We start from the raw sequence: 20,142 nt of genomic DNA on the forward strand, positions 1-20,142 counted from the left end.
TGTGATGAATGATAAGGACAGCTATGAATGATAATCTTTTATCCCAGCCTCTGATTCTCTCCTTTTCTTATTGTTAAAATTTGAAATTTTTGCAATTGTATAAAATTACATTGTTTACAAAATTCAACATAATTTGTTAATGAGAATTTTGACCCTGAGAAAACAATGATTTGGCTGATATGGAGTTAAAAATGTATTAGTAATCCCATAAAACATTGTATTTGTTTATTTTAGAACTTTCTGTCTTGTTGCTTTGATTTGCATTAAAACTCATAGTCGGTTTTTAAATTCACCATGGATGATCCAGATTTTATTATTCAGCATATTTACATCAGGCTTGTTGATCTTTTTGAAATTGTCTCAAACTATCATATGATAATCGTCTCAGTTGCTTAATTGGCTTTAATAAGTTCATTCAATTTAAATATTGATTGTCTTTAAATGCCAATTGAGTCAATAGCTTGAATGTCAATTTTCTTTAAATGCTAATTTACCAGTTGCTTAAGTGTTAATTGTCCTTAAATACCAATTGTTGTTGATCCTGACAGTGAGGCATTAGAATACACCAACTGGCCTCTTGCAGAGAGTAAAAGTCCCTCAATGGGGCCACCTGTTGACCATGGGTGACGACCCATAATGCTTAAGGATAGGATCCTGGTGGCTAAGCAGATCATGTTCAAAACATTATAAGCTCATGATCTGCAACACACTACTTTGGCCTTTACTTGGGTTAGACAGCTGGTCGGACTAATTAATCGGTTGGTTATGTCTAACACTAAATCAGACAAACATAAGAAAATATACTCAGACTCTCCACATTAGACAATAAACTGATTTGGTAAGTAGTGGCTGAAGTGTTAATCAACTTGCTGGACAATAGGCTCAACATGGCCGAGAAATCAAAATTTTTTCTTAAAAATAAGGCTTTAGAAAAAAATGGAAGAAATACAGATGCTTGACATCCTCAGCAAGACGAGTATATTCCTTTTGTATCCCTATTGTGCGGGAGTGAATTCGCCCCTTCATAACACTTCCAATATAGGTGAGTGAAAAGCAAGAGGGGGAAATAGTTGTACACAATAAATGTTATACAAAAAGTCATATAAACAAAACCATTCTGAAGTTTCGGACATCACAAGCTCAAACTTTGAAACAGAAAACAAAATCCTAACCTTTCCTTCATTCATAGTAATAGAAGCGACCAACGGAGAGCCAATAGACAAGATGTTTCTTTTCAAAGTAGAGAGAATTCTATCAGATAAAATTATCAAGGAGTGTGAATCTTGTTTTTATTGGATACTTAGCCACACTGGCACTAGCGGAAATGAAAAGGTTGACTCAGCAGAAAGAAGCCGTTGAAATGAAGAAATCTGATATGAAGAGATTTTCAACAAACCATTAACAAATAGATTTCCACTAAATGGCAGGAAGCATGGAATAACTGCCCTAATAACAAATTACACCGGAAAACATCTACCTTAAACCACTAACCTAGTTCTAAAACAAATCTTTTGTTCGATAAAATGCATGACCATTGGCTGATAGGAAGGGGCGCGGTGGATACTAGAAAGCTGATTGGCTAACTAAAAATCCTCAACATATATAAAAACAAGAAGCAACCACAGAATTCGCGCATAAGCCTGACGAATCCTATAGTGGATGAAACGCAGAATATTCAGTGTAGCTTAATCGCCATATATATTTTATAAATTACTAACTAGCTCTACCTACGTATTGAGCACTTTTGAAGTAAATACTTTAAGTTTACGCATAAATCTATACTTTCGTATATTAAATTTATGTGAGTAAATGAAGTAGTTATATATATATATATATATATTTGTATGATTTATATTTAAATATTTTGCAGTAAAAATATAGAATTTTTAAACAAAAATTTATTATTTGAAGCAAGAAATACACAATTTTAAAGTTTTTTTTCTTAATCCATGGATTTTTCAATGCATGGCTCATCTCATCAGAGGAAATGTCTTTAGCAAAATAATTATGGCTAAACATAATTTTTCTTTTTAGATCATATATTGAAAATCAATTGAAAAATTTTTTAAAATAACATAGATAAGGACATCATTTTAAGGTGATCCAATGGGAAAATTGGATTAAACAAGAAAAAAGATATGCATTTCAGGTACACGATTTGAGTGGTGCCCCGGGTATAGAGATGAAAGTTATTTTTATATTCCATACTTTATGATTCCAATCTCATTAGTTGGATATATATATATATATATATATATATATATATATATATATATATATAGGCGCTATTTTACAATTTGTCATTGTGCAGAGGGAGACAAATCTCATTTACTAAGAGATTCGTTTATTTTTTCATCTCATAGTTTAGGACGCTCGATGGCATAATATTTTTATTAAATCAAAATATCAACAAAAAAAAAAAAAGCTGCAACTATTGTTTTTTTTAATGTAACAAAGTTAACATTAATAATACAAAATGTAGTCTTTACGCAACTGTTAAGAGAATCGTTTCTGTTTCATGTCATAATTTACGATGCTAAAACTAACGAACCAATGATATTTTAATTCGATGAAAACATTTTAAAAAGAAGCTGCGGTAACGTTTTTCTACATTGTTTTACCTTTTTTTTTTTAAATTAAAAAGTAAATGTTATGGGAAAGTTTTTAAAAAATTAGTCTTTAACCTTAAAAAATACAAAGAGTGAAACTCTTTAATAAAACAAGCATGAGACTTTTAAAGCTGCGGAGATATTTTTGTTTGCTGTAACAAAGCTTATAATAAAAACTAGATGTTGGTGTTATTAACACCAACATCTAGTTTTTAACATTACAAAAAATGAAAATGCGACAAGAGCTGTAGAGGAATTGTAATTTTTATTTCAAAAACAAATGCGATTTATTATTTATGTCAAAAACTATTTTTGGTGTTATCATTATAAGCTTTGTTCAGAACCCCCCCCCCCCCCCCAAAAAAAAAAACGCAAAAAACTGCAGCCTTTTTTTTTCATATTTTCATCAAAAAGTTTTATTTGAAAAAAATTATAATTTCCTATAGTCGCATTTAATCTCTTAGAAAGTCATAAAAAATGTAGAAAAAAGTTGCCGTAGCCTGATAGCAAAAACAAACATGGACGCTCAACATCAGCCAATGAAAATCGTTCGAACAATCCTTCTTTCTGTAAGACTGATATGATTTTTTTTCTAGATTGATTTTAATAACCTGGGAGTTTTATTGGCATGTATGATTCCACGTTGCTCGGATCCTTCTGCCGATGTACGCAAACAGGCCCTTTCTTGCGTACAAACCTTATTAGAAATTGCCCTGCTTATCAATGGTAAGTACATAGAATTTTTTTATATTCAATTTTTACATTCATAGCATTTTCTAGTCTGCACATACAATAGGTTGTTCAAACATTGTTAACTTAGGAACAGTTAATTAAAAATAATGCCAAGTGATATCTAGCAATTCAGATGCAATCTATCTTCCATATGTACAAAGTTATCTTATGACATTTTCAAAGTCAGACCCAAATAGCAGTCTGTCGGATACATCAGTACCAGATTCGAACCAGTCCACTTTTTGATTTCCTCCTTCAACTATTGAAAATAATTTAGCAAACAATAAAAGGAAGCAACTTTTAAAGCTGGTTATAAATTCTTTAGTTTATTATCATGAAAGGGAGATAACAAAGATATTTTCTCTCAAAGAGTAGCTTCCCGTGGAAGCATTTTAAAATCTTAGCAATTTAGCATTTTGATTGAAGTTTTTTTTTAAGCTATTTATATTTTGACTAATTTTATAACTAGATAATATGAAATATTATGTAATAAAGTTATTTATATTTTTATAACAATTTGGTTCACTTAATAATTTTATGATTAAACGATACCATGATATTTAATTTAACTTTAATAATTCTATTTAAAAAATGACAATAATATTTTGTATTATTTGGATGATTCGGACTACTATTCTCATCTTGAGTGTTGCTTGCACAGCGTTTTGGTCGATGTAACCTTCGATCTTCTTCAGGTGTGCAACCCACCGTTTTTGATATGAAACACAGTGGCTTGTACAAATAACATTCAAGATGAGAACAGTAGTCTGATTAATCTAAATCAGGGTTTCCCAACGGGGTCCGTATCACCCACCAGGGGCAATACATAAAAAATAAATCTGACTTTATCAAAAGGCATTTATTATCTGTTACTTTCCAAACGATGTCTGCTTCTTGTTTTTTCGAACCGTTCATTTTGTCTTCCATGAGATTAACAAAACTCCACTGTCTCGACATCAGCTTTAAAGTCTCTCACTGCCACTTTGGAGCCACACGTCTATCTCACCTGGTGCATTTTCCTTTCTCTTCACTACACACCGGCTGTAGCCAGCCATTTCTCGTCTTCGACTTTACACGTCCATCTTTTTTGATGTGCACTTTTCTTCTCCCGACCGCGTGTATTTTTTTTTTTCTGACACAAGCCCACGCACACTTCCTAATTTGCATATGTGCTTTCTTCGGCTACTGCTGCTAATATCGTCGCAAGCCAGCTATCTTACAGCTCCTGTTGATATTTTCCCACACGCTTATATGCGCTCTGTTACAGTTTTTTATATTTTCAAAGGTTTTTTCCTTTTTTTTGTTCATCCCAAACAAGGCACTGAAGAATCAGTATGATAGGGGCTATATTTATAGGTGAGCAACCTGTGTGGGGAGTTGTGCAGCAATATATTTGTTCACATTACATTTAAATATCTACATGTTGGTACAGTCATAGAAACAGGGAGTCTGGAGAGAATTCCAAAAGGAAGTGGTCTGAGAAGAAAAAGAAGCTATTAGAGTAGAAAATCTTCTGGGACTTCTACAGAGAAGGGATGTGGTTTTGCTGCTAATTCGGTGAATCTCGTATATAAATTATTGCATCATCATTTTCTTCTTTTTTTTTTTACAGAAAATATTTTTTTTAGCTATTTTTTTGTCATTTTAGCAACACATGGAACGTGGAACTGGAGATGTTAACCAATATTGATTTTTAACAACAAACCTATGAACTTAAAAGCCATTTCTAATTGTTTTTTTTTCTTTTACTCTTCCTGCAGGTGGCGATTACACCAAAGATTCCATGTTAAATGCATTCCCTACTCTTTTTGAAAGAATTGAAAAATCAGACACGAGTGTCCTGTTTATTGTTGCCGTTGATCTCTCAAAAGTAAATATTTTTTGATTTTTAATTATTTTCTCTTGTAAACTATTTTCCAATTAAAATTGACCTTCACGCCTAACCTAAAATGGAAGACCTGCATCAAATCTGTTGTCTGTAAAAATGGTGGGATCATTACATTTCTGAATTTTTGAGATGAGGATTGGTTATTCGTATTATTTGGATTCATCGGATTACTGTTCTCCTCTTGAGTGTAACAGAAATATTCCAGAGTTCAACAAGATACACCTGAATAAGGTCAGAGGTTACATCGACCAAAACGTTGTGAAAATGACACTCAAGATGAGAACAGAAGTCCGATGAATCTAAATAATATGGGTGAGATCATTCTATTGCTTCAGAAAGTATCTCACTCCCGATGCAATCCTCTACGTACATAAGAGTCAAATATGTCCTAAGATGCCTTAACAGGATCCAAAACTGTCTTCGAAATTTAATGGGTGAGGATCTTTTTACGTCCTTACTTTCTCTTACAGAAGAAATAACGAGAGTCTATCTCTGCTCTATTGTTACTTTTATGGTAGGTGCTCGACTGAGCTTCAATCTATGCCCCCCCCCCTCTTGTAAAACTGTCACAACAAACACTTGTGTAGCTAAAACCATCAACAATTTCCTTCACTCTCTATCTGTGCTTAAAACTAATTGAAAATTCCATGAACAAAACTTCTTTCTTAGAACTGTCCGTCTATAGAAAACAATACCATGGAGCTGCTTCCCAGCTGACTATAACATGATTGTTTGCAAGTCTAATGTAAATAAGTTCTTGTTGAACTGTCCTCTTATATAATTAAACTTTACCTAAGTTCCACCATTACTGATCATCGCAGTGTTGTCTCACCTTCTATCTAATACTCATCAACCCTTATCCTCAAGTGGCCTCCACGCCTTGGTAAGTGGTGACTCCTAAGTTAAAAATAACATATTTTTTTACAGATATATATTTGTCAAACAATGATTTTCAAATTTGTGCATGCACCAACCAAAACATGAAAGTTTTAAGATGTTAATGTAGTTTGCTTGAAGCATTGTTTAGTATGTATAAAAAAGAAATTTAAAATTTATAGAAGGCATCACAATGCAAATATGTAATGGAGAGACACAAACTGAAGCAAATGCAGATACAATGGTGGAATAAACTACATATAACCACTTTAATTGATACAATAAATATATACATATATATATATATATATATATATATATATATATATATATATATATATATTTTTTTTTTTATTCAATTTTCACCCCAAACAAGGCACAGTGCCACTTTGAAGCAGGGGCTACTATCAGGGACTTAATTAGCGGTGTCATTATGAAGGGAGATGAGTAGAAAGATGTTTGTTGACATTACACTTGAACTTCACGTTGCACTTGGACTTATGCATGTCAGTACAGTTGGGGAAGCAGTGACCTGGAATGGAATTCCAAAGTCTAGCAGTTCTGGGGAAGAAACTACTGGAGTAGAAAGATCTTTTACATCTAGGGATCTCTACAGTGTGGGGGTGGGATTTTGCAGCTTGTCAGGTCTGTCGAGGGTGTTCACGTCGTGGGGGCACAAGTGCTTGCAGTTCTTCAGAGCATTCACCATTATAATACTTGTAGAACAGGCAGAGGGATGCAACGTTTCGACGATGGGACAGAGGCTGAAGTTTTGATGCCAGTTTAGGGCCTATCAGATTTGCGACTCTCTTTTGAACCCTGTCAAGGAGCGAGAGACTAGTAGCCGATGCACCGGCCCAAATATGACAGCAATACTCCATACATGGGCGAATAGTGGCCTTATAGAGGTACAGGATACTTTCGGGTGTTAGAAGTTTTCTAGCACGGTAGAGAGAGCCCACCTTCCTTGCAGCGGCCCTGGCAATGCCCTCGATGTAATTGTTCCAACTCATGTTTCCTGTGAACGTTAGGCCAAGGAGCTTGAGAGATGTACTCTCAGATAAAGAGTCGTTGACCATTGCTATAGGTGGTAGAGAAGGTTTCTTGTAATTATTGAATGAAACCAGTTTTGTCTTGGTGGCATTGAACGTTACCATCCATTTTTGTCCCCATTCCACTACTGATTGGAGGTCATCCTCTAGTGTTTCTGCCATTACTTTAGATATATGTTCATTTGTTTTCCTGTCGTGCCTGCTATAGAGTGTGGTGTCATCAGCATATATACCCATCTCAGAGGCAATTTTGTCGGGGAGGTCATTTATGAATATCAGGAACAGCAGAGGTCCAAGGATAGATCCCTGGGGCACTCCCGCATTTATATCATATTGTTTAGATGTACGACCGTCGAGGACAACCTGGATTTTTCTCTTATCTAAGAAGGATTTAATTATGTTAAGTATTCTACCAGTGATACCGTAAGATCTAATCTTCCTGAGGAGACCCTCATGCCATACCCTGTCAAAAGCCTTAGATATATCTAGAGCTACTGCTCTGCCCTCTCCCGCTTTGTCCAGTGAATGGTATATGCGTTCAGAGATTACAGTGAGGATGTCTGCCGTGGAACGGGCTTGTCTAAATCCATATTGATGGTCGGTCAGAAGTTTAGCATCTGTAAGGTGCTGGACTAGAGCATGGTTAATTAAGGTCTCAAATATTTTGGTAAAAAGTGGGAGGAGACTGCCGACGTAAGCGCCGCCTGCTCGTCTCGCTCTCTGCCTCATGTATGTATGTATATATTAACTTTTAAAATTTAAACAACACGGATATCACGGAGAACACGACTTTAGCTTTTATACCATGTGGACCAAGCATACTCTTCTGGACATTAGAAGATATCACCGTTGAAGAACACCACACACATTTTCTATTATTGAATTCTTCCATTTACCGCCCTGGCAAGAAAAAAATTCTGATGATGACGCATTATGTCAAAATATTAATTTTAAACGAATAAATGTTTATTTATTTTATAAACCATTGCCTTGTAATTTGGCTTAGAATCATATATAACACATATTTTATTTTTATATATATATATATATATATATATATGCTTAATATTTTACACATATTCTGTTTTTACTTGCATCAGTTGATTGTTTGTTTTTTGATGAAGTAGGGAATAAGGACCCCAACCGACTTCACTAAGAAAAGGACAGGTGACACCAGTTTAACTTTCACCTTGGCACGTTCGAGTGGATTTTCACAACTAACAGTATGTTTTTTAATATATTTACACAACTTTCATTAATTTTTGTTTTGATATTTTTATTTAATAAATAAATAATAATAATAATAAATATAATAACGAGTTATATTATTTATTCACAACCAAAATTATTATTATTTATTTTATTTTTTCTTTAATAAAAATATCAGTTCAAAGATTAATTAAAGTTGTGTAAATATATAACAAAAAAAAAACGTACTTTTGGTTTTTTGTCTCCTCACACACATGCTAAGGTGAAGGTTAAACTTATATCACTTGAAATCTACCCGTTTCTAAGTGAAGCTGAATACCCTATATACCAAATTTCAAGTCTAGATCAAAAATATGTTGAGTATATAGGTTGAGAAGTGTCCTCACACACAAACATTCTCACTTTTATAGATATATAGATTATACATCGATTATTAAGCATATTACTGTTTTGTATGAAAGCCTAAATCAACATTTTGAAAATGAATTTAAAAAAAAACAGCCAGTATTTTGTAAACAATGTTCTGTGCATGTCAAATGTAAATATCAAGAATTAATACTTCTTCGGACTTTGTTATTGTCTTGTGTTCTTTCCAGGTTGTTGCTAAAAAACTGCCCCGAAATCAATTGATGCCATTCCTAGGAGTGCTCGAAGAAGGTTTGGTAGATCCCCTCTCTCACAGCTCATCTGGTTCTTGTGTAATGTTGAGCAATTTGATGAAGCATCGAGGAATGGAAATGCGGGAAGATGTAAGTAAATCAGTCTTGGCTTTTGATTTGAAAATTTCATGCAAAAGTTTCCAATGATATTTTTTTATTTTTTATTATCTAAAGTTTCCAGTACTTTTTTTATTTTTTATTATTTAAAAAGTTTCCAATGTTTTGTATTATTTTTCATTATTTAAAAAGTTTCCGTGTTTTTTATTTTTTATTATTTAAAAAGTTCCTGTGTTTTTTATTTTTTTATTATTTTAAATAATAAAAAAATTAAAAAAAAAATTTTATTTAAAAAGTTCCCAATTTTTTAAATTATTTAAAGTTTCCAGTGCTTTTTACTTTTTATTATTAAAAAGTTATTAATGTTTTTTTTTATTATATAAAGTTTCTAATTTTTTAATATTTTTTATTATTTTTTATTATTTTTTATTATTTTTTATTATTCCAAGTTTCCAATGTTTTTATTATGTTTTATTAAAAAAAGTTTCCAATGTTTTGTATTATTTTATTTAAAAAGCAGAAACTATTTTCTAATGAGTATTTGGTTCCCTCTTTTTCAAAAATCTGAGGGAAAGTAAGTGCTAGGAACTTTCATATGCATTTTTTTTATCAAAATGAGTTAAGTTATCAAGAATTGGTTCACTTGTTGTGAGTAAAAAACATTATGACAAAAACAGAAAAACAAGAAATAAAAAAAAAAACAGAAAAAGCAGAAATACAGTAAAAAGTACCGTTCATATCGTTACACACTTTGAATAAATTCAAGCAAATTTTTATATTTTTTTCATACTTTTTCTACATGATACTCTAAAAATCTAACATCTTAATTAATAATGAGATGATTCCAATATTTTTCCCTGGGTCTGATACAATTCCTAATTCCGTTTCTGATGCTAAAATTGCCTAAGGGCCTAAAAAAGGTAAAATTTCATTTATTTTAGAAAGGGGAGGAGGTATTTATTGGGGAAGCTTTGTTTACTTTCAATGCAAATATGTTTTGTTTTTAACTTTTTGCTGCAAAAGAAAACTCTAAACAAACAAAAACACTAGATGCTTGCGGGTCATTGTTGTCATAGTAAATATTTGCACAACTCCTTTATTATTAGTGCATCCAAAATGTGTAGTGTTATGCAAACCACTTGAAATATTAAGCTTATTCCGTATGACAAGCACGATAATAACAGAAGAATAAACTTAAATTTTGTTTGCACATAATGACAGAAAAGTGGCCCAATTGTACAGTGCTTTGACATTGCATTTTTTTAGTCTGTCATACATAAGATTTAAATAGTATTTTCCTTAGTCTTGCTTTGAATATTTTTTTAGTCTGTCATGCTTAAGTTTGAAATTTCATTTTCGTCAGTCTCACACTTCAGTTTTAAATAGCATTTTTGATGCTACAAGGTGCCTTAAGTTTTCAGCCTTTTTTGTATGGGCACTTTTATTGATAGCACACGCATGAAACTCTAGCCCTCTTCAAAGTAATCTCCTCCGGCTGCAATGCACTTGTGTTATTATATCTAATAAGGGGGAACGTCGTGTGATATAATAAGGGGGCGTGTGTGTGATCGTTTAGTTGTTCAGTCTATTCGTTCATATGCCGTTGTGTGTGTGTGTGGTACATGTATTATTTGAACATACCTTCTCGCGTCATCAATGTTGGTCCATCTGAATTCATCTCGTGTCTTGGAGGGGAGATGGGTACCTGTTTGGACAAAGATTCAATCACTCCAAAACGATGTCTCACAGAAGGATGGAAAGTAAATCTCTGGCTTGCGTGGTTTACTCTTGGTCTCCTTTCTACACACGTCAGCGCCCCCCCCCCCCCCCCCCAGTGAAGGGGAGGAGACAACTGTTAAGCCGTCCGTCACCTTCCAAGTCCAAACACAATCTCCACGATCCAGCTAACCTGATCACGTGACTCACGTACATCCGATCAGCTGACCGTCACTACCGGTCAATGTGTCTACAATATAATTTACACACCTCCCTCTCTCTCTCTCGATCCATTCTCTAACACTTGTATCATTCCAATAACTTCTGGAAGGGTCTATGGAAGTCCTCGTGTGTGAGCGTGTCAATGACCCTGGTCACAGCCTCTTTCATCTCTTCAATTGTCTCATAACGACAGCCTCTAAAGTTTTCCTTGAGCTTAGAGAATAACGAAAAGTCACAGGGAGCAAAGTCTGGACTATAGGGAGGGTGGGGAATTGTTTTGATGCTCATCTTGATCAAATAGTCTGTGACAAGGATGGAGTTGTGGACTGGTGCATTGTCCTGATTGAAATACTACTGACCCGATTTGAAGAGTGCTGTCATCTTCCGACAATCTCTTCCTGAACTCCCTTAAAATATCAACAGTATTCCTTGTTAATTGTCTGTCCAGTGGGAATCCAGTGTATGTAGATCATGCCTGTGTTTTCACAAAAAAGGATCATGTTTCTGTATGGATTTACTCTGTCTGGCCTTCTTGGGTCTGGGAAAGCCAGCATGCTTCCACTGGGAACTCTGTCTCTTGGTCTCTGGGTCACAGCAGTAGATCCAGCAGGTCACCAGAGCATCAAGAACTGCAGGATCTGAATTGATTAGCTCAACCATCTCCTTGCTGTCATGACAACGGTTTTCTTTCTAATTTTCTTTGACCACCCTTCAGACAAACTTTGTGCAAATCTTCCACATATTCAGTTCGTCGCGAATAATTGTGTGTACAGTTCCCACACTGACATCAAACTGTGCACTTATTGTCTCTATAGATACACAACAGTCCTTATCTATGAAATTCTTTATTGGACCAATCAACTCTGGTGTTCTAACTTCTTAACTCTTCTGACATCTCATCATCTCTCTCAGACTCTCTGCCTTCCTTGAATCCCCTATGCCACTCAAAAACTGATGCTGTATTCGTGCAAGATGGTCCAAAATCAATCTGAAATATTCAATAAGTTTTTGTGGCATTTTTCCAAGTTCAAAACAGAATTTTATTGCATATCGTTTTTCTAATGTGTCTTCACGTTCAGATTGCATTTTTGAAATTCACCAGTTGTGGCAATCACCCTTTAGGTGTATTCCAATTCCTGCTGTAGCTGTTCGTTTGAACCTGAAATCATGAAACTTGAACCTGAAATCATCTCATAAGATGCATAGCAATAACATACTGAGTGTTTAAGAGTTTACAACAATTTTAAATGCCTGTAGAAAAAAAAGTCTGAAAACTTATTGAATGCACCTCATAAATGCACAAACTGAATAAAAAGATCTTAAGAATTAATCAATTCTTGTTTATTTTAGCATTTCTATTGTTGTATTTGAATCTAAATGATAATTACTTATATTTTCACAGGTGAGCAAAATAATCGAGTCTTTACATTTGCGGTTAGAAGAGATTCAACACGTACAAGCGAGGACCGGAACCCTTCGTGCTCTTCGAACAATAATTTCACAGCATCTTTCGATAGCACTCAATTCCCTCTTGTCTTACTCAGTTCCATATGATGTGTAAGTCAGCCATTTTTTTTTTGTTTTGTTATTATCACTCGACTGTTTAGTAACCATCTTTCCAATCAATCAAGTTCTTTGAAACATTTAAAAAAATTTTTTCCTTTTTATTTATGTATCCCAATTCTAAAACTTTGTAGTGACATGTGATTCTTTAAAAAGATGTTTTGTTTAAATGTACAAGTGTTCTGAACAATTATTTAAATTGTTGAAGAAAGTAATTATTGTAAATACGACTTTAAAAACATTGATGGGTTGACTTTTTTTTTTCTTATATTAGAAACATCAGAACCAGGCCAGAAATTGTGATAAATAAACCCGGAATAATTAATAATTAATTAACAATTAATCAATCAATATTATTTTAATATTGTAGCTAACTTTTATGCATAGTAACATGCAAACCTTATAAGGTATAAACCCATTAATTCCACCAAACCCCAAATATGTTTTTTTTTTTCAATAATAAGTTAATGACTCATAAAGACTAAGAGTCACTAAAAAATACAATTTGATGAAATGGATCGATTGATTCTTTTCCTTTTCTTATAGTAGGAATATGAAAACTCAACCGGAAGTTGTGATAAATAACTCTGAAATAATAAATCAACTTTTATTTTAATGTTACAATTAGCTTTTATGTGTATTAACACAAAAACCTCATAGGGTATGAACCTCCAAACTTGGATATGTTTTTTTTTTCACTATCAATTATTATTGTTGTTGAGCCCCCCCCCCCCTCCGCCCAAATAATCTATTTCTACCACTAACTATGGTATGAATATGCTGTTGTCTCGGTAACTACCGTACACCCATTAACCCTTATCCTCGAGTGGCCTTTGGGCCTTAATAAGTGGTGACTACCATGTAAAAAATTTTTTATCAAGTCTAAAAGCCACTCATGAATAAGAGTTAAAGCAATAATGATAGATTGATGGTTGAATGTTCATGAATATTAGAAGATTAAAAATCTGTAACGAAATGAATCAAATTTAAGGACAAAATGAATCAAATTTAAGGACGGTTTAAGATAAATGTTTATTGGTATTAGATTTCAAGGTAACCACATTGTAGCCCTCGGGGAGCAATCTTATGGTGACGTGTTCAGATGGGAGGATCTTGAAAAGAAATTCTGTTCATAGAAATTCCTTTTTTATGCTTTAAGAAAGAAAGGAATATTTTTTACAATAGTTAAAATAACAATATATTATTTAATTGGAATTTATTGGGATGAGTATTATTTATTAATTTTATGTTTTATTGCGGACTATTATCCTTAAGAAAAAATAAAATTAAAATAACAACTTGTGCTTAATGTATTGTATACAAAGAATTGTTCGCAAAAAAGTGGAATGCTTACATTTTTGAAATTTCGAGATAATTAATTGTATTATTTGGATTCTTCGGATTCTACTATTCTCATCTTGAGTGTTATTTTCTCAACATTTCAATTGATATAACCTCCAACCTTCAGTTATATCTTGTCAAACTCGAATCTTTCTGTTAAACTCTTGAATCTGCATAGAATTCCAAACGTAACCTTTTATTTAATCCACAGGAGTAGTATTCTATTGTTCCAGCAGTCAGGATTGGATAGAAGTTCTAAGTAATTTGCGATTGTATATTGAGTGTCCCTTGCACTGAGGAAAGGCGTGGCGGATAAAGTACTTGGTAAAATTCAATACTAAAGTTACATTCTAAAGGTTGAAGGTTCAATCCTCAGTGCAGGTTACACTCCAATTACAATTGCAAATTATTTAGAACTTCTATCCAGTCCTGACTGCTGGAATAACTAGGTTACATGGCATAGTAGATAAAGTATTTGGTAAAATTCTGTTGTAAATTTACATTCTTCTGGGGGTTAAAGGTTCAGTGCAGGTGACACTCAAAATACAACCGCAAATTGTTTAGAAATTTTACCTAATCATGGCTGACAGAACAAGAGTATGTTACTCCCATGGATTAAATAAAGGGTTCTGTTTGGAATTCCATCCAGATTCCTGAGTTTGACCAAATACACTTGAAGGTCAAAGGTTACATTTGTAAAAAAACTAGCATGGGTTCCCGGCGTTGCCCGGGTGTTTGTAGGTGTATGCTGAGCAAAAAAAAAAAAAAAAACGGTCAATATTTTTAACTTTGACCCCTATCATGACCCCTTAACATTTATTGTTTTGGACTCAAATCAAGTTATTAAGTTAGATCCATGTTCAAGGAACCTATATCTAAAATTTCAAGTGTTTCGACCCAAAATTATTGGAGGAGTTTGGTAGAGTTCTCAAAGGTTAAATCGTTGAACTTTGACCCCTTAACAGCGAAATTTCTGGCGAAAACCCGATCACATATATTTTCCCAAATCTCAGTACCCTGTATATCAAATTTCCAGTCTGTAGACTAAAAATTGACAGTTATTGCATAGGAAAATGTATACAGACAGACAGACATGTTCACTATTATTGATATATAGATTGTAAAAAAAAAACACTCAAGATGAGAACAGTATTCTGAAGAATCTAAATAACATGAGATGGATTGTTTGTTTTGATAAGTCGGCCCCAAAAAGGGTCAAACACAGAAACTAATTCTGATAGTTTTGAATTATTAAGGATTTGCTTGCAATTAAATTTGGCATACATTGTTTATTTCTTTGAGGTGTTGTCTTTTTAAAATCTTTGTATGAATTTGTCCGCTCTTCTAGAAATATGTCAGCAATTTGGCGGAGCATTGCTGAAGATCCTCAGCTTGTCAATCTGTTGATTGACCAAATGCTTGAAAACATTCTAGCACAACGACCATACGAAGAACGGACAGATAACAGGGATACGGTGCGATATGCGATGATCGGACCATTGTCTGTAAGTGCACACTTTATCCGATTTTATTTTTATATTTTTGTTTTTACTTTCGCTTTTTTTGCTCAAACATTAAAAGTTTTCACAAAATGTTTTTAATAAATTATTTTTATATAACTCTAATCAGCTAAAAAGTAAATTAGTTTTATAGAACATAATCATGTTTACACACCGATTCTTGTTAGATCACTGAAGTTAAGCAACATTGAGCCTTGCCAGTTCTAGATAGGTGACCATTTGAGAATACCAAGTGCTGTATGTGTTCTGTTTATCTGGGCATTGTTTCCAGTCATCCTGAACTTCTTGCCATTGAAACCAGACTGTGTGAACTCTGGAGAGTTAGGGTTGGAGATTGTGTAACTCTTGCTTCACAATTACATATGCAGCCACCTTTATGGGGGGTATTCACTGTCTCTCGAGACTGAACAGAGATTAGGATATTTTTTTTTTTTTTACTTGGGAATCACCACATTAAGACCCAAAGGCCACTCGAGGATAAGGGTTAATGAATGTAAGGTGGTAGTGTAGTAATCGTTAATGTTGTAAATTGAATAGAATTTGATTATGAGGACGGTTCAACAAGAACTTGTTTACATTGGAGGTTCAAATTTATATATTTATAGATATTTTAATGTTAATTATATATGTAACAAAAATTTTCCTGGGGTGGGGTGTTGAAGTTTAAAAAGAAGATGTCATTTTTACAGCGACATTTCTTAGATTTTACTTTTACTGTTAGTTTAAAACAATAAATATTTATCATTTTATCATTGATACTAACAAGAGAAAATTAAGTTTTGAATAACAACAAAAATAAATAAAAGAATCGTTTTTGGGATCTAAATTAGGCGAAAATTTTTCAGATTCTTATACTCTAAAATGTAAATTGAAATTTTTCTGATTCCGATTAATCGTCCCAATACTAATATATATATGTGAGGGCTATTTCAAAAGTAATACCTCCTATTTTTTATTCTGCCTAAATGTATCTGCAGGGGTTGAAATTGCATTGTTATGATGATTGAACTTATGCATTCATAACCAGAACGCTTCATATCTCTGTTGCAGATATTGATGGTATGATACTCTGAGAAAGCAACCCCTGTCACAGCCATGCATTAGAAGCAGAAATGTATCATTGAATTTTTCCATGCAGAAAATTGAACAGATCAACATTGTCATTGAGAATGGTGGGGACTATGTAGAAAAATAAATACTGGAGCACAAAATATCACTTGTTTTGGTAGTACCACTCCTATCTTCATTGCTCTTCAACATTTTAGTTTTTGAGTTAAAAAATAGAGGGCCTTACTTTTGGAATGACCCTCATATATATATTAGTGGTCTGGCAAGGCCACAGGGGAGACAACCAAGCAACAACAAAAAAAAAAACAAGCAAAATTCGTCCCAAAGCTGCTGACTTGCCATGACACTATATATACAAATGTAGGCAAATTTGGGCATATTTTATTGGTTTGGAAATATAGGTTCTTTTTTACCAATTGTCATAAAATTTTAACCATATATATATATATATATATATATATATATATATATAGTAATTTACTAACTAGCTCTACCTACGTATTGAGCACTTTTGAAGTAAGTTTATGCATAAATCTATACTTTCGTATATTAATTTTATGTGGGTAAATTAAGTAGTTATATATATATACACTCGATTTATTTTTATTATTTATTTTAGATCATGTGTGCCTTTGATGAAATGTTTACAGTTGGACAAACAGAAGGTGTTGTAATTGACCAATTCCACAGACTTTTCACAACAATGATGCTTATTGTAGCTTCCTTAGCAGGGACCAGATCACCAAGAGGCGTAAGTATTTTTCATATATCCTCTCAAGTCAGGTTTATTTGTGATGAAAAGCAATAAATTACGAGAAGCTTCTGATTATCTGCTATGTAGATTTTAAAGAGTTTTAATGGAAAAATGGTAAATAATTGTTTTAAGAAAATTGTTTGTTCTAAGGATTATGTCTGCACTTGATCCAATCTTGAATAAAGAAAGGTAAATAAATGTAGATATTCTGTCACAGTGATTAACTATTTTCCTTTGGAAGAGTTATAATTATGCAAAATTATAATTATGTAAAATTATGATTATGCAAAATTATAATTATGCAAGGTCATTTGTTAGTCAATCAGATCTCTTGATATTGCAATACAAGTTACTGGAAATTTTACAGGAAAGTACAGAATCGAATCAGACAAAACTTTTCACAAGCAACTGGACAAGTACAAGGTGGAATGATAAAAGTGTCGCCCTAAAGAAAACAACACTACAGCTTTATTTTAAAACTTTTATTGAAAAAATCAATTCAGATAACTTGATTATGTAGTAGAACTGACATTTATTCAATGTAGCCGCCTTCAGCATCAATCACCGCCTTGATACGGGTCCGGCACTGGCAGCACTTTTCCACAAGCGCCGACGGGAACTCAGCAAATACTCGACAGATGGTGGTGGTCAGGCTGCCTTTGGTGTTGTAGGAGATTTTAGTGGTGATGTTCTTGACGTATGACCAAACATAGTAGTACAGCAGGTTCCGGTCGGGGAAGGAGAGAGGACCGGTGAGAGAAGGGTACAAAGTTGTAGCACTCCTTCTGAAGCCAAACCTGGGTCTCTTTGGACTTGTGGGCCAGCACCGAGTCCTGTTGCCACACCCAGAGTCTGCCAGTGGCCACCTGATTGCACCAGGGGACCAGCACACTGTTCAGCACATCCAGGTACACTTTGGTTTTGAATTTCATTCCGACTTTGAAGATGTGATGTGGCATGATGTGTCTCTTACTTGAAACGACACCAAAGACCATAACCGTGGGTCATCTGATGCATTAAGCTGTGCCCTCAAGCGTCTGGATTTGCATTTTGAGGGTGCTGGCAATGGTCCTGTTGTCATAATTTATATCAGTAGAAAGCATGAGTTGTACAGCGGTGCATCTCCAATCTCACTTATTGAACATTATGTCACTTTCAGACATGATAGAAGGCTCCTATAGCTCTTAGGATTTGTATACAACTGGCCGACAAAAAAATAAAACCGGTTTTCATCAAATGGAAATGGAATCATGTTGTCTTTTCTAAGGCAACAATTTTATCGTTCCACCCTGTAACATGTCATTACACTCTGTTTCCCTCAGCCAGAGGAAATATTACGCTCGGATTCCCTCGACCAGAGGAAATGCAAAACTCCTACTAACCTTTACTTTGCTTACACACACAAATGCACACATATTGACTGCTGAACTTTTTAAATGAACTAGCAAAATGAAAAATTCTTTCAAATAAACTTTTTATACTTGCTATAAATATTTCAATGTGAGAAGACTGTAAACTGTTATGCCACAAATAAATTCTGGGCATGTCTTTGAAGCGTAATAGTTTCCCATTTTTTTTTTTTTTACAGTCTTTTGCATATTTGCTGGATTCTGCAAAATATTTCAGTTGGGCAGTAGAGGGTAGACAAGGCAGTGTTGCATTGTATGGCCATAGCAATGTTTGATCGCTCCATTCTTCTATTCTGGTTCTCAGGTGGTTGAGTGTTTTTTAGGTGAGGACCTCAGAAGGGGGGATTTCCATATCAGTGGGAGATGAGGCATTCCACAGCTATAGTCTGGTCTCTTCTTGAGATGTGTTAGAGGTTGATATGACTGAGGAAGCTTCTTAACTTCAGTTGTTGAACCGCTGATCCATGACTGAAATGGCATACATCACTGATTTCTACTCCTATGGCAAGTTTCAATCTTATATCTGAAGGTGTCCATTCTGTAGCCAGTTTGAACTACAGATAATTTTTTTTATAAGGAATTACATTATTGTATTTTGTATTATACACATTCTAAAGCCATGGCTTTAACGATGCCTGGAATAGCTTCTCATTAACATTGTTTTTATTCCCATTTTTTCTCACTCAGATGATTCTTGTTGCATGGTCTTTGATGAGGTTCATGTTCTTGAAAAAAAGTAGTTGGAACATTCTTTTTTATGGTAATCACTCCAGGTAAGGTATGAAGCCACTTTACGTAAGAAGCTATCAAGACTGACAGCTGATTATCGCAAAGACAGGAGATGCTTATTGATTTCAGTCTTAAACAGACAAAGGTTATAGGTAAAATGGAAAACAGTCAGTAGGAAGAGAGTTCCATAAGCCTGTGGGTCTTGGAAAGAATCTACTGGAATAGAAAGTTGTATTATAATGAGGCATCAAAGCAGTGAATTGATGAAGACCACTAGATCAATGAATCAAATGAGCTGGAACAAAGGAAGCAAGGAAATAGATCAGATAATTCTGAAGAACACATGCCATAATAGTATTTAAAGAAAAGAAGGAGGCATGAAGGATCTGCGTCTTTTTTTTTATGGACCAAAGTTAAAGTTATCCTCTGTTTCTTATCTTGAGAAAATGTAGTTGGAATTCTCTCTTGAAGTGTGCAGAAAAGGAGATAAGTATCCCTCTCATAAGGATCTTGTATATTTTCTTACTAAAATTCAGATTTCAATCAATTATTCAACTTCAAATATAACCAACCAGAATCATTTTGATGAGGCTGCAATTACTCCTGGTGCCAATGTAGGATAACAGTACAGAATTCTTTGTCTTCTGACTGTGACAAATGTATTAAGCGAACACATCTCATAGTAACAATAGAGTCGATCTCTTGGGGTGATGGTGTGTAGAGTTGATTTGTCTATCT

At 33.9% G+C, this 20,142-nt stretch overlaps 1 protein-coding gene across 3 annotated transcripts in view; it reads left to right on the forward strand.

The window, feature by feature from the left end:
* LOC145277536 (maestro heat-like repeat-containing protein family member 1) overlaps positions 1-20,142 on the forward strand; it is a 216,739-nt gene that overhangs the window by 141,088 nt on the left and 55,509 nt on the right. For all 3 annotated transcript variants that reach the window (XM_080128991.1, XM_080128993.1, XM_080128992.1), the window contains 6 exons: positions 3,206-3,335; positions 5,102-5,211; positions 8,963-9,115; positions 12,423-12,577; positions 15,273-15,429; positions 17,132-17,263. In XM_080128991.1, the coding sequence (XP_079985117.1) occupies positions 3,206-3,335; positions 5,102-5,211; positions 8,963-9,115; positions 12,423-12,577; positions 15,273-15,429; positions 17,132-17,263 (837 nt within the window). The remainder of the gene's footprint in view (positions 1-3,205; positions 3,336-5,101; positions 5,212-8,962; positions 9,116-12,422; positions 12,578-15,272; positions 15,430-17,131; positions 17,264-20,142) is intronic.

The sequence above is a fragment of the Euprymna scolopes genome, chromosome 6, assembly GCF_053919585.1.
Source record: "Euprymna scolopes isolate OS-2025 chromosome 6, ASM5391958v1, whole genome shotgun sequence".
NCBI classification, from domain to species: Eukaryota; Metazoa; Mollusca; class Cephalopoda; order Sepiida; family Sepiolidae; genus Euprymna; species Euprymna scolopes.